The 13962-nt window shown below is 57.1% G+C and overlaps 1 protein-coding gene across 1 annotated transcript; it reads right to left on the bottom strand.

Moving 5' to 3' along the window:
• Positions 1–247: 247 nt before the first annotated feature.
• On the bottom strand, positions 248–10481 carry PRR7 (proline rich 7, synaptic). The gene is made up of 3 exons (XM_025435410.3): positions 10336–10481; positions 889–1541; positions 248–726 (listed from the first exon to the last, which is right to left on the bottom strand). Exons 2-3 carry the CDS (start codon positions 1307–1309, stop codon positions 329–331), a joined length of 819 nt encoding a protein of 272 aa, XP_025291195.1. The 5' UTR covers positions 1310–1541; positions 10336–10481; the 3' UTR covers positions 248–328.
• Positions 10482–13962: the final 3481 nt, after the last annotated feature.

Raw genomic sequence — 13962 nt, forward strand, 5'->3', positions numbered from 1 at the left:
GGGAAGGTCTGGGGCTCCCAGGGGAAGCAGCCTATGACGCTTAGTTCTGTACCCTCAGGCCAGTTTGCAGCCACAAGGCGCACTCAGGTTCTGTCCCGCCAAGGCCCAGGCACGCCTGGCTACCAGAGCCTTGGGCGCAAGCAGTGGGTGCCCCTCCTCTTGTACCAAACCAGATCACACACCTTTATTATCCTCAAAATGTAACAAACGGGGTAAGAAATCCCTCCCTCCCCACCCCCTACCCCCCTACCCCCCGTCCAAGGGAAGCATTTAAAAAGCCCCGCAGTCAGGCCATGAGTCCGCGGGTGGGGCGCCAGAGGGCGCCCCTCTATACGGCTGTAGTCCTCCCGAACAAGGGGATGGAGACCGGCAGGCGCCAAGCTCCATGCTCCAGCGGCTCGCGGCTGCTGAGCTCCGAGTCGGTCCAGCTTGGGAAGACCCGGCGGCCGCGGTCGGCTTGCAGACAGAGCGCAGGGCAGGGTGGCGCGGGCCGCGGAGCGCTGGGCAGGTGCAGCGCCGACGTGTAGCCCCGGTCCAGGAAGAGTGGCTTGTAGCTGGGCGGCGGCTGCTCTTGCTTCTCCGCGCTGTCGCGGCGGCTCAGGAAGGGAGTGACGATCTTGCGGTAGAGGCCGCGCGTGTCCGTGAGCACCTCACTGTAGGGCGGCGGCGGCTCGGCCATCAGCACCGCCTCTTCGTAGCACGGGGGCTTGGACATGTCCGATTCCGCTGCAGGGTGGGGAGCGGTGCGAGGCGTGAGGCCACCCGACCCGGCCTCCCGCGGAGGCCTCGGCCAGCCGCCAAGCCCAGCCCGCCCCCCCCCCCCCCACCGCCAGCAGCGCTCCCGCCCACCCTGCGGCCCACGCTGCCCCCGCGGAGGCCCGCACTCACCTTGGCGCGGGTAGCTCCAGGGCCGCGGCGGCACCGGGAGGTGCACCGGGGGCGGGTGCGGGAGCGCGTGGTGCGGGTGCGCGTGCGGGTGCGGGTGCGCGTGCGGCTGCGCCGGCCCGTGGTGCAGCAGCGGGTGGACGTGCACGTGCTGATGCGCGTGCGCCGGCGCCTCGAGGCGGCCGCGCTGAGGCGGGGGCGGCGGCGCCAGGCCCGGGGGACTCCCGGCCAGGCTGCCCTCGAGCTCCAGGGGCTCCAGCTCGAGGGCGCGCAGGTTCTGCTCACGTAGTCGCTCCTCCTGGCGCCGTTTGAGGCGGCGGCGCAGGAAGCTGCAGAAGCAGCAGAGTAGGACGATGAGACCCCAGATGAGCCAGAACCCGGCGAAGCACGTGAGGAACGTGTAGGTGCCCTGGGACATCACCATGGCGGCGGCGGGTCCTCGGTTGCTTCACTAGACACTCGGCTCCTCTACTCGGCTGCGGGCCCGCGCCACGCTCCCGGGCGCCGCCAGTGTCGCTCGGGGACCTGCGGCCGGGGGCTGCCCGCGGCGGGGCTCACGTCGTGCGCGCGCCGGCGGGGGGCAGCAGCAGCGGCGCCCGCTCCTTCCCATGGCGCCGGCGGGCGCGGGGCGGGCCTCACCCGGGGCCGCGCGGGACCTGCAGGGCAGACGCGGGGCGCGGTGAAGGCGCGCTCCAGCCCCGGGCGACTCCCCTGCCCGCGCCCGCGCCCTGCGCAGTTCCGGGGAAGCCTCCTCTGCGGGAACCCCCGCACTCCCCGGGGCGGTGACGTCACCGCGGATGACGTCACACCCCGAGGGTTCCCCGGTAGGGTTTTCCCGGATCTGAGCCCCGGCCGCCGCCGCCGCTGGGCCGAGGGGACTCCGGGCCGGCCAGCAGGGGGCGCGCGAAAGCCAGACTCAGCCTCAGCACCGGAGGTTCAACCCCCCAGAGGGTACCCCAGTTCGGAGGGGGTTCCAGAGGCGGGTGGTTAACCCCTGGGCGCTGAAGAGCGTCCCGGGGCGGTTGCTGTGCGACGGGGAAAAGGTGGCCCACCTCCTACGGCCCTACTAGCAGCCCACCGACGCCCGGCTTCAGCCCAGTGCGTGCGCCGCCGCCAGGCAGCCCCCGACGCGCTTCCCCCGGGCCGCCCGAAGCGAGGAACATCCAGGCGCGCACTGCGGCCTCGCGGCCGTCATCGCTCTGGGAGAGGGGGCTCAGGCGGCGCTTCGGGCTGGTACCGGGCTGGTACCGTACCACGGCCGCCCCCGTCTGCACCGCACCGCCCGCGGGGCGTGGGCCGTTCCGTCTTGTCCTTTCCTCTGGGCCCCTGCGCCCATCAGATCCCAGCTCAGCCTCGGGTTCCCCAGCCTCCGACCAACTGGCAGCCCCACTTGGCCCTACTGCTCTAGGTCCTGTGTGCCTTACTGCTTCCTCTCAATCCCTTTCCGTTTTTGCAGAAGGTAGGAAAAGGAGCTCGTCTGCTACTGTATCACCTGGTCTTTCATCACTCCAGATGGGCAGATGGGCACGTCTAGTTCTGCCTCCTCCTCACCACAGCCAGGGTTTAGAAGGGAACCTTGTATCCTAAAATGTATGTAGGAGGGAACCCTGACTGCGGAGTGAGGAGTGGCAGGCGACTGTTCCGCACCCCCTCGAACAGAAGTGTGCCCTTCATGAATGTCCTAACTACCCAGGTCTTTCGCATACAACCCTTTGGGGTAACTGCTGTTATTCCTATTTTACAGATGAGGCAGGGAGCAGTTAGCTGTGTAAATGGCAGATGGCAGTGCTTTAATTTGAACCCAAGCCTGGCCACAAAACCCTGGCCAGGGGTGGAAGTGCTGCTACTTGAGCTATCTTGTGGGCCTCTACCACCAGCCTCATTCCCCCCCCCCACACACACACACTTCCTCAGCAAGTCCAGTGCACAACATTAGGTCTGGGGGCAATGTGGACCTGGGCCCTAGGCTCCACATCAAGCTGTCTCAGACTGTTCTGGCAGCAAGCTGGGGGGAAGCCAGGCCAGGGGCCACCCCACACTTCTCCCCAGATGGCTCCTGTCTGATTCTGTGGCTGCCTTGTGCCATGTGCCACTTGGTCCCTGTGCCAGTCCCTTTCTCCTGGGCCTGTGTTCCAGAACAGACAATGGTAAGAACAATAGCTCCACCCGCCCCCTCCACAACCCTGCCATGAGGCTGCCATGGCGACGCAGCCAGATAAAAACACGATGCTGCCAGTCACTGGGAGTTAATTAAATCTGTTGTTCTCCTTTTCCTGAGCCCACAGGAATTTTCAGGAATGCTCTGAGAAGGCTGGCACTAACTAGGGGGCCCCTTGGCCTGCACAGCAGGAACAGCTCCAGATCAGAAAAGGTACTTCTGAGGTTGGAGGTGATGGAGTTTAGCTGAATTAGAAATAGAAATACCAGGAATCCCTGGGTGGCTCAGTGGTTTAGCACCTGCCTTCGGCCCAGGGCGTGATCCTGGAGTCCTGGGATCGAGTCCCACATCAGGCTCCCTGCATAGAGCCTGCTTCCCCCTCTGCCTGTGTCTCTGCCTCTCTCTCTCTTCTGTGTCTTTCATGAATAAATAAATAAAATCTTAAAAAAAAAAAAAAAAAGAGAGAGAGAGAGAGAAATACCTGCCAAGAACTGTCTACTGCATGTCAGGCCTTGTTCTAGGCACTTTCCATTCAGAATCTCGTGTGCTATATAATACCACCTGCTCAGGCCCATTTGATAAATTAGGAGACAAGCTCAGACAGAGAAATGACTTGCCCCAGGTCACACAGCTAATAAAGGAAGGAACTAGGTTTTAGCCTGAGTCTATATCCAAAGTTTGTCACAATATTTTCCCTTATGTGGCCCCTGAGATGTAAATGAAGAGCCTGGTGCATGTGAGCACTTTGAACATGAGGACTTGGCGGCAATGGAGACACTGGGTCAACTGGCCAACTTGTAGCCAAAACACACCTTCCTGTTCCTTCCCAGCAAGACCCTGGCCTCCAGCCCTCAGGTCAAGAATAGGAAAAGGCTATAGGGTGAATTGAGAAACAGGAATGGCAGCTCCAAGGTCAACAAGGAACAAAGGACACTCTCTGCCCTGAGTGGCCTAGCTCAGCTGACTGGGCATTAACGTGAATGGGTGCAGGCCACATGCAAGACCCTTTAGGTGCTAATGTGGCTACTCAGCCAGGAGGCAAGAACCATTGCCATATTGTACACATTAGGCCGCTGCAGGTCTGAGAGAGGTAGGCTCTCTGATGTCACACTGGTACCAATAACCAATTTGAGTGGGCAGGGGTTTGATGCTAAACACTCCCTCCTGGGCTATTATTTCACTCAGTGGTGCTCTGGCAGGTTAGAGGACATGGGTCCTGCCTGAGGCCTTCTTCCTGACTTTGTCTAGCCCACAGGAATTGCTCAGTACATCTCATCTAATCCACAGTAGGTGCTCAATACATAAATGTCAAGAGAGACATTCAGACCTTTTCAGAAGCTCTTCCTAACAGGCCAGGCTTCTTTAAGTTTCCTGCTTATTCTGTGCATGCTCTTGCCTGTGTCTGGGGAGCCCTCTGCAGACTCTGCCTGCAGCTTCTTACTCACAGCTATATACCCTTCCCCAACCCCTCCAGACTGTCCAGAGCAAATACTGCACTTGTCCAACTCCAATTGTGTGCTAGGGGTGGTGCCTCCAGATGGCCTCATCCTTAAGTCTGCCATTTTATGATTTGTTTCTTCATTCTGTTTTCTTACCTTCTTACAGGTTATCTGAACATTTTTTAGGATTCCATCTGGATTTATTTGAATTTGTGAGTGTATTACTTTGGTTTTCCTAGGCCACACACTCACTAGTTTAGCAGGGGGACAAAAACAAGACCCCAGGGGGTGAGTTTCTTAACTCCTATGATGCCAGCTTCCTCATCAATGACCATGGTGACGACTGAGCTAGCTGTTCATGCAAAGGATTTACAGATGCTAAACACACATTAGTGCTAAGATGGTGGCTTCTGAGCTGGGGATGCAAAGATGTGTGTGTCCTTAAGGCACGCCATCACAAATCATTCTCAGGCATCCTACAAAGGAGGTTAGCATTCCTCCCATTTGACAGATGAGGGCACTTGGCTCAAAAGGATTAAATGATGGGACGCCTGGGTGACTCAGTGGTTTAGCGCCTGCCTTAGACCCAGGGCGTGATCCTGGAGTCCCGGGATCGAGTCCCACATTGGGCTCCCTGCATAGAGCCTGCTTTGCTCTCTGCCTGTGTCTCTGCCTCTCTGTGTCTTTCATGAATAAATAAATCTTTTTTTTAAGGGATTAAATGATACCCAAGGTCACACAGATTTCTTATTCTGGGGCCTGGTGCACTGCTGTGGGCACCTACCACATTGCTCCTCTGCAGGAAGAACTCCAGTCCCAGGACTCCAGTCCTAGACCCTAAAGATTTACTGGAGCTTTTATCTCAGTAAAGGGCCCACCAATCACTCCATCCACTAAATCAGTCCTTTTTATGGGGCACCTGGGTGGCTCAGTCGGTTAAGCATCCTATTCTTGATTTCCAGGTTATGATCTCAGGGTCATGAGACTGAGCCCCACACTGGGCTCTGCTTGAGATTCCCTCTCTCCCTCTGTCCCTCCCCCTGCTCACACACTCTAAAATAAATAAAATCTCTTTTTCTTTTAAAAAAAGTAAATCCTGGGGTGCCTGGGTGGCTCAGCGGTTGAGTGCCTTCGGCTTAGGGCCTGCTCCCACTGGTCCCAGGATCGAGTCCCACATCGGGCTCCTTACATGAAGCCAGCTTCTACCTCTGTCTATGTCTCTGCCTCTCTCTCTCTCTCATGAATGAATGGATGAATAAATAAAATCTTTAAAAAAAGGTAAATCCTGTTCTTTTTACCTTTGTCCACTTCCTTTGGTCCCCCTGCCACTGCCTTGGCCCAGCTACCATCATCTCTCACCTGGGCCCCTATACCACCCTCGCCACTGCTCTCTCTCCTTCCATACTCTGTGCTGCCCAGCCTATCCACTTTCCACATTGCCTATTCCCCCTAGGCCTTCTCCTGTCTGAGCCCTCTAGCAACACTCCACCTCTTCAGGAGGCAGCCCTGCTCTTTATGATAGTTTAGACAGGTGCCTCTCAAATTTGAATGAGCATCACAGCCACAGGGAGGGCTTGTTCAAACAGAGTGCTGGGCTCTGCTCCCAGTGTTTGCTTCAGTAGGTCTGGGGTTGGACCTGAGTGTTTGCTTTTCTAGCAAATACCCAGCAGATACTGATGTTGTGGTCCAGAGAGCACACTTTGAGAACTGACCTAGATCATGGCTTCTAGGAGAAGTTCCTGCCAAGGCCTCTTCAGCCTCACCTCACACTGCTCTTCCCACTGTAACCAGCCTGTGTTCCCATCCTCAGCTACTGAGAGTCCCACTTTCTTTCCCCGAGGGGCCTACACCATGGCCTCAAAGCTCTTGCCCCCACACTTATTACTCAGCTTCATGGCCTGTCACTTTGCTGGACACATCAACTCCAGGACACCTCACTCCCCAGGGCTCGATGAGAAGCCCAGGGATGTGACAGCGTGCTGTAGCTGCCTGTGTGCAACTCCAGAGGTGGCATCTGTCTTGTCATCTGGCATGCAACAGCTCCAAAATCCTTTAGGGTGACTGGAGATGTCCAGTTCCCTGTTTGGTCTTTTAGCTGTAGGACAGGGAACACCTCAAGAGCTGGGTCTGCATCCCATTCACTCCTGGGAAATGTCAGCCATTCACCAAAACATCACCGAGAGAGAAGTCACCACCCAGCTGTTGGCCCTCACAGGGTGGTTTATAAATGAGATGAGGATCCATATATTCATGTGAATAAGAGGAAATAGAGGCATTTGTCAGGGGCTCTCAAGTGGACAGAGGGAATCCGAGACAGCAGGAGCTCTGGGTCATAAGGTTCCCTGGATATAAGGCCAGAGCTGCTAATCAAGTGAAGGGACAGGGACTCAGAGCAGGGGATAGCAGAGGGAGGGAGAATGTGGTACACAGAGTGAGTATGGGGTGGGAGAAGTTACTACTAACCTGCATACCCAGCACAAGCCAGGCCCACTGCTGGTCTCTTCACAGTCATTATCTCAGGGACACCTAGAAGGTGGCTGCTGCCACCCCATTCTACAGATTAGGAGCTGAGGCCGGTTCAGGCCCACATTGCCAGGAGGTCGTGAAGCCCAGGTGACTGCAAAGCCCACTGTCCTGGCAGGAAGGGCATTTCAGGCAGGCACTGGTAGCAATTTTATACTCCTTCCAGACCATGACGGATGAAGTGAGGCCAGAGAGGACTGCTGTCACAGTCCACCAGGCATACAGCTGACCAGAGCCTCATTTCCAGCTAAGCCAAGTACTGGCTTGGCACTCTTGCCTACAGGTAGCACCTCTGTAACCAACCCTGGCACTGGGCCAGGAACCCAGGGCTTAGAAACTGCAAACAGGACAACAGAGACTGGGGTTGCAGAGAGCTTGTGGGCAGAGAGGTCCTATGTGGCTTAGTGTCTACTGTACTCCTCTCTGTCCTTCCTAGGGAGTTGGCCACAGCTCAGGTGCTGGGGGGAGGTGAGGATGCCCTCTTCTGAGAGGCAGCATGGTTTAACACACAGAGCACTGAGGGGAGAGCCCAGGGTGCAAATCCTGCTTCTGCCTTGATCAGGCTGTGTGGCCCCCGTCCCAGCTGTTCCCATGCCCGAGGTGAAGTTTCTTTGCCTGTAAAACAAGGATGATGAGATCTGCCTAGCATTGCCAAGGGAGGAGCAAAACTGATGAAGTGAAAATACTTCAAGACTGGTGTACACAGCCACACGTGACAAACCAAATGCCAGCACTTTGCAGCCCCAAGAGGCTCAAATATGGAAACCAGCCCATGGCACTACATCTACACTACAAGGGGAGTGGCCCAGCAAAAACTGCCATCACTTTACCATGGACCAGAGGTCATGGCCTTGTGACTCTCAAGCTGGACACGGTTCATGGTCATGTTTTGTTGCCCCACAGTCAATTTTTTTAAATACTCTGATTAGGGCAGCCCAGATGGCTCAGCGGTTTAGCACCACCTTTAGCCCAGGGTGTGATCCTGGGGACCCGGATGGAGTCCCGCGTCAGGCTCCCTGCATGGAGCCTGCTTCTCCCTCTGCCTGTGTCTCTGCCTCTCTTTCTGTGTCTCTCATGAAAAAATAAATAAAATCTTTAAAAAATAAAATAAAATACTCTGATTAGTCGCCAAATTTAAAACCCAGGAGATTTTACATAGAAGTCTGAATTCCTTGTTCATCTTAAAAATTATCTGCTCATTCCAAGTCCACATTCTCACGTGGCGACATAGACAGTAGCTGAGTAGTTCCTGGCCTACTTCACTCGTTCCATTGCTCCCAGGGCCCTAGAGGTATTTGGGTTTCTACTCCCTGAGCTACAGTAAGCACCCAGAGCAGCCAGCACTACATGGACCCATCTTTGCTGAATTCTACCACAGCCAAGGCTGCAAGCTGATCAGGCCACAGAGCCCCAAAATCAAGAACCAGGGCCTTGGGGGTTTCCCAGGTAACTGAGGTAGCCCTCACTGCTCAGGTTCACCCAGAGAAAGAAAATGGAGCCAGCCTAGCAGCATCACAGTCCTGTAGAGTGTCTGGGTGAGCAAGAATCTAGCTGATTTTGCTGGAAGAGGGAAAGGTGTACTAGGGCTTGAAAGAAATAGGGAATTTCCTCACTGGAAGAATATGAAAGAAAGTCAAGAATGCTCCTCTATAAGGCCCTATGGTTAGTTATTCTCTGTGGTCACAAGAGATGGTGTGTGGCAGGCAGAGAGCAGCTGTGCCAGTAGAGAAAGGATCACTGGAAACCTAGCTCCACCATTTAACTGGTTGTGTGACCTTGGGGAAATTAACATTACCTCCCTGAGCCTCGGGAGTCTTCATCTCTAAAATGGGGATAATAAACTTACCTTGCATGATCCTTGAAAGGAATAGGGGACAATAGACATCCTTGAGAGGAACAGGGGACGCAGAACACTCAACAGAGGTCTCACACAGAGCAGGGACAGAATGAAAGGAGCCTGTGAATAATTCCAAAGGGACCCCTGCCTGCAGGAGGGAGACTCAGGACTGACTCAGGGCAGCACTCATCTAAGGGCATCTTATGTCAAGGCCTCAAATGTCTGGGGTTATGGTCATCTCTGGTGCCCAGGACACTTTGCTGGATGGGAAAAGAAACCCAAGGGTGGTTGTGGTCGCTGGATGTTGAGTCTAAGGTCTGCAATTGGAGGTTGGCATCTGCTGAGTCAGGTCTGGGAGAGCTGGCAGGAGGACCATTTCTCTCCCAGCACCCTGCCGCTGTGGGCTGGGGGAGGTTGGGAGAGGAGCCAGAGGTCATCTCCTCTGATTCAGTGGCCACTCTCCTCTCAGAGGAGCTCCCCTGGAGGACAGAGCATCTCCATGTGGTGCTGGCCTGCCTGCCGGCCAACCTGCATGCCACCCAGCACAGTCTGGGCTTTGTGCTCGGACAAGAGACACTTGTGATCCAGACAATGGGCCAGGGCGCTCCCATTTGGCTTCCCTGGGTCAGCAATGTCCTTGCCTCTGCTCCTGCCCACTCTGCTCCCACCGCTCCCGGGAGAATGGGGGCTTGGAACGTGGAGCAGAAACCCACAACCGGTCCTAGCCACTGCCGGGCACATGCCCTGACCATGAAGAGCAGGGATGTGAGCTTCTTTCTTCTCCCTCGGTAAGGGACATCACCTCTGTGGCACCCAACTTGGGTCAGGCCGTTTCGCTGGCGAGTGGGGTAGTGGTGGTGGTGGGAGGGTGTTGGGGCGCAGACGCTGGACCCAGCCTCCAAGCCGCCTCCTCCGCCTCCCGAGGCAGGCCCAGGGGCTGGGCCGCCCCCACGTTTGCAGCCACCCCAGGAGCCCTGCTGCGACGACTGCAGCCACGTGGGAGCCAGCTCGTGCCCACGGGGCCGCTCGCCCCCCACCCCCATCCTCGACGAGCTGTGGAGGCAGGCACGCCCAGACTGGCGACGCTACCCCCACCGCTCAAGGGGGAGTCCCCGCACCCCCTTTCCCCCTGCGCCCCTAGGCTGTGGCCCCGCTCGGGGTGGGGGAGGAGTGGGAGGGGGCGTCGCCGCCCGCAGCAGCGTTGCCGGGGAGCGCAACCCCGTTGCTGTGGCAACCGTTTCCAAGCGAGCCGGTGGCGGCTCGCGCCCGGCTTTGGCTCCGTCGCTCACTGGCGCCCTCCCGCTCTCTCCCTCCCTCCCTCCCTCCCTCCCTCCCTCCCTCCAGACAGGCTGGGGGAGGGGCTGGCCGGGCGGGGGTCCGGGGCGGCGACCCGGGGCCTGAGCGCGGAGCGGCCCGCGGGGAGGGGCTCAGCCCCGGGTCATCTTCCTCCCGCCTCCGGGCCCGCCCGCCGCCGCCGCCGCCGCGGTACTCACGGGCCCAGGCATCGTCCTCGCGCTCGTCCTCCTGGCTCGGGGCGAGTGGCGCGGGCCCCGCGGACGGAGCCCCCGGCCCGGGGAGGCGGCGGCGGCGCCGGGGAGCTGACTGGCGGCGAAGGCGGCTGCGGGCGCTGGGCTGGAGCCGGGGGCGCGCGCACGGGCTCGTACACGGCGCGTACCGGCCCGGCGTGCGCGCCGCGGCAGCCGGCAGAGGCCCCCCCAGCCCACTCGCCGCCGAGGTGTCCTGGGAGCGGAAGGCGGAGGACCCGGCGCCCACCTGCTGCGCAGCGCACAGACTCGCTCGCGGGGCGCCGGGCGCACCCGGCCCGGGAAATGCACGCGCCGCGCCGCGCCGCTCCTGGCAGCAGGCTGGCCGGACGGGGGCACGCCCGCCGATCGGGAGGGGGGCACAGTCGGCCGAGTGCACGGGTTGCTCAAAGCGAGCAGCCGAGGTCAGAGCCCCTGACACACACTCATACACAGTTTAACCCGGGAAGCACACACATGTTCACGCCCGGCCGCAACCCGAGAGGCACTGCACACATGCGGTGGGCAAGAGTTGGGGCAGGCAGGCACCCCAGCGTTGTTCTAACTCACCAAATGTGGCCCCCTCCCAACTTACAACCCCTCCCAGTGTGTCCCCAGGGAACATACATCACCACAGGTCTACTAAGAAGTAACACAGGAAGAATGCAGTCCTGGATCCATAGCCCAGGCCTTCACGGACCCTGTTCATCCCCAGGGAATAGGGGGGGGACTCCTAGTAAGGGCCCCACTGTCTTCGCTAAGTCAATAATCTGGCTGTCCATCGGTCTCTCTTAATTGGGTTCTGTTTCCAGTCTAATTTTTCTATCATGCTTATGGTAATCTTCCAAAAAACACCACCACCACATCAGCGGGGACATTTTGGTTTGCAAGTGACAGAACTCCAAAACAAATAGTAGGCTTGGGCCCAAAGGTGTTCGACACATGTAACTGATAAGTCCAAAGGCAGATTTTAGCTGTGATCACAATTGGTTCCAGGTGTCCCAACAATGGTATCAGACGTGTATCTGTTCTCTCCACCCTGCTTTCTTCTGTTTGCATCATTCTTGAAAATTCCCAGGTGGTGGCAAGGACAACACCCACAGCTCTAGGCTTATATCCTGCCACCCTACCCCAAAGAAGAGAACCTCAATTCTTTCCTAGTAGTTCTAAGCAAGCCCCCAAAAGACTATTTTTGAACTCATTTTGGCTTAGTGTCACATCAGTGAACCAATCCAGTCGGTCATGCCGGGAGAGAGAAAATATGTTCAGCTACCCAGTAGCCATTTCCTTTTCTTTGGATACAAGCACCCTATTTCATCAGAGGGACTCACTGCACCCCATGGGTGCCATCATGCTGGACCTGTGAACCCAAGTGCCCAGCTCCCTCTATGCACAGTGAGCAGATTTCCAGCTGGGCCTTTTGTGCTCCTTGGGTTTGCAGTAAGGCTCAATGATGCAGACACAAACATGGCTGTAGCATCTTACTCCTGGGGATCATACCCTAATGAGAATGGGGTCTGTGACTAAGACCCTGGAGGTGTCCCAGTTCTGGTTCTTCCTATCATGTTCCCCCATATCCTCGTAACACTCTAAGTTAGTTGAAGGACAGTTCCGTCACTTGCAACCAAAGATCTCTAACAGCCTCACCGGGGTCATTTTGGGTGTATATGTATGCAGCGCATGCAAACCCAGCCCCATCAAAACCACGTGGACTGAGACAGGAGGTTCCCCAAAGTAAACATGGGGTGATTTTTGTACATACTAGGCAGACATCCCAACACAACCAGTTGAAATCCTTTAGGGACATCCCTGCCTTTTAGATGGGGCCCCACATCCTTAACATGGCTTTCAAAGCCCTACGTGGTGCTCACAGACTTGGCTCAGTCGTTCCCTTCACCCACCCATCATCACCCACCCTACCCCAAGTTATCCTAAACCACCAGAGGCCCTAGACCATCCATCTGGCTCCTCTACCCAGGTACTTCTGGTTCTGTCTCCTGGAGGGAACCAATTCTGAGACTTTTGTGGCCAAGAGGACTCCCTGCTTGGTGTTGTCCTCCAGCCCCAGTCCCTCAGCATTCGCAGCCCCACTAGCTCTAGAATCATGTCTGCGACAGTGCTGATTACACTGGGGCTTACCTGTTCCCATTTCTGTCTCCCTACCAGACTGAGCTCCAAACAGGCAGGGGTCCTGTCTCCGTTTGGGTCCCCAGCTCCCACCATTGAGATGGACTCCCTAAGTAAGAGCTTTAAGGTAAACTGGACTATAGCCAACCAGTTCCCTGGGTGCCCACCTAACCCACGGGGGGAGCTTGGTGGGAGGTCTTGACCCACTTGCAGGTGGAGTGCTCTAGGGACCTATTGGTCCAACTGGTCCCCACCTGCCCTTGTACACCTGCTCAGGGCTAGGCTTTGACCAACTGACACCTAACTGCCCTCCCACCAAAACGGAAGGGCAAATGCACCTCAGGCCCCAACATTACTCATTATAGGTAGGATCCGGCTTCATCTTCAGCTGGCTTCCTTGCTACCATGCAATAGCAGCTCACCAGCTAGAAGACCTTGGGCATGGCCCTCTCTGGTTCCTCTTGTTAACGGAAGCAGCAGCACATGCTCCACATACCATCAAGAGCTGGGCCACCAACACAGGGGCCCCTTTCACTAAGTCAGTGCTTACAGCCTTCTGGCTGCCCTTGAGACAGCCGTCAGCTTGGCACCCAGCACCCAATCCTCTAATTGGCAAGGGTCCTGTCAGTGACACAGGGGCAAAGGGAGGTGATTGGCTGTTTTCATGGATTCTCACAGTTGCCCTGTGAAGTGATGGGTATCACACCCATCTTTCTCAACAAGGGAAGGGCCTATGCAAAGCCAGCTTGAAAAGTGGCCCGGCTGAGACTTGAACCCAGAACTGCCCAACTACAAACCTCATGAGGCCCCTGTGGCATTGGAGCCAAGCCCAAAGGCAAGGAACAAACCCTGACTGTGGTTACAGAGCATCCTTGGAGGGCTGGGGGCATTGGGAGACTATGGAGTAGCAACAGGTTTATGAAGTCTAAGACACACTTGTCAATAGACCGTCATCTCCTTCGCATAGGTGGAAGGCTACGGGATGTTCCCCAATCCCTGTCTCCAGGTGGATAAGTCTCTTCTAAGACCTAGCTCAACTTTCCAGAGAACCCCTGATGCCCTCATGGCTGGTCCCTACCCACCCTTGCTGCAACCTAACTTCCAGCATCACCACTGTCTCATCTCTGCCCAGCCACATTTCCTGCTTCCAGGGCAGAGGGATGGCTTAATTCACTGGCCCTGGGCGGAGCACACAACAGGTGTCCAGGGGAGACAGAGTGAGCAGATGTTTCTAACAGCAGCTTCTACCTTGCTCCCCAGGCTGCTCCAAGCCCATAACCGGTCTCCAGGCCACCCTGGCCTTGGAGGGGATCCTGCCAGCCAAGTCTGCCTCCCCAAGGCAGAGCCAGACTCATGCCCTAGTGGGGACCCAGGCTTCTTCCCTCAGGCCTCATCCCATTTAGGAAGCTGAGAAACCCACTAGGTGAGCCCAGAGGCCACCAAAGCCTGGCTGCCTGGAGAGGCTATGCC

The sequence above is a fragment of the Canis lupus genome, chromosome 4 (assembly GCF_003254725.2).
Source record: "Canis lupus dingo isolate Sandy chromosome 4, ASM325472v2, whole genome shotgun sequence".
In the NCBI taxonomy this organism is placed as follows: Eukaryota; Metazoa; Chordata; class Mammalia; order Carnivora; family Canidae; genus Canis; species Canis lupus.

Coding starts and splice junctions, on each gene's coding strand:
- PRR7 (XM_025435410.3), bottom strand. CDS start 1,309: ATGGTGATGTCCCAGGGCACCTACACGTTCCTCACGTGCTTCGCCGGG. Junction 727..888: donor CTGGAGCTACCCGCGCCAAG/GTGAGTGCGGGC, acceptor CCCACCCTGCAG/CGGAATCGGACATGTCCAAG.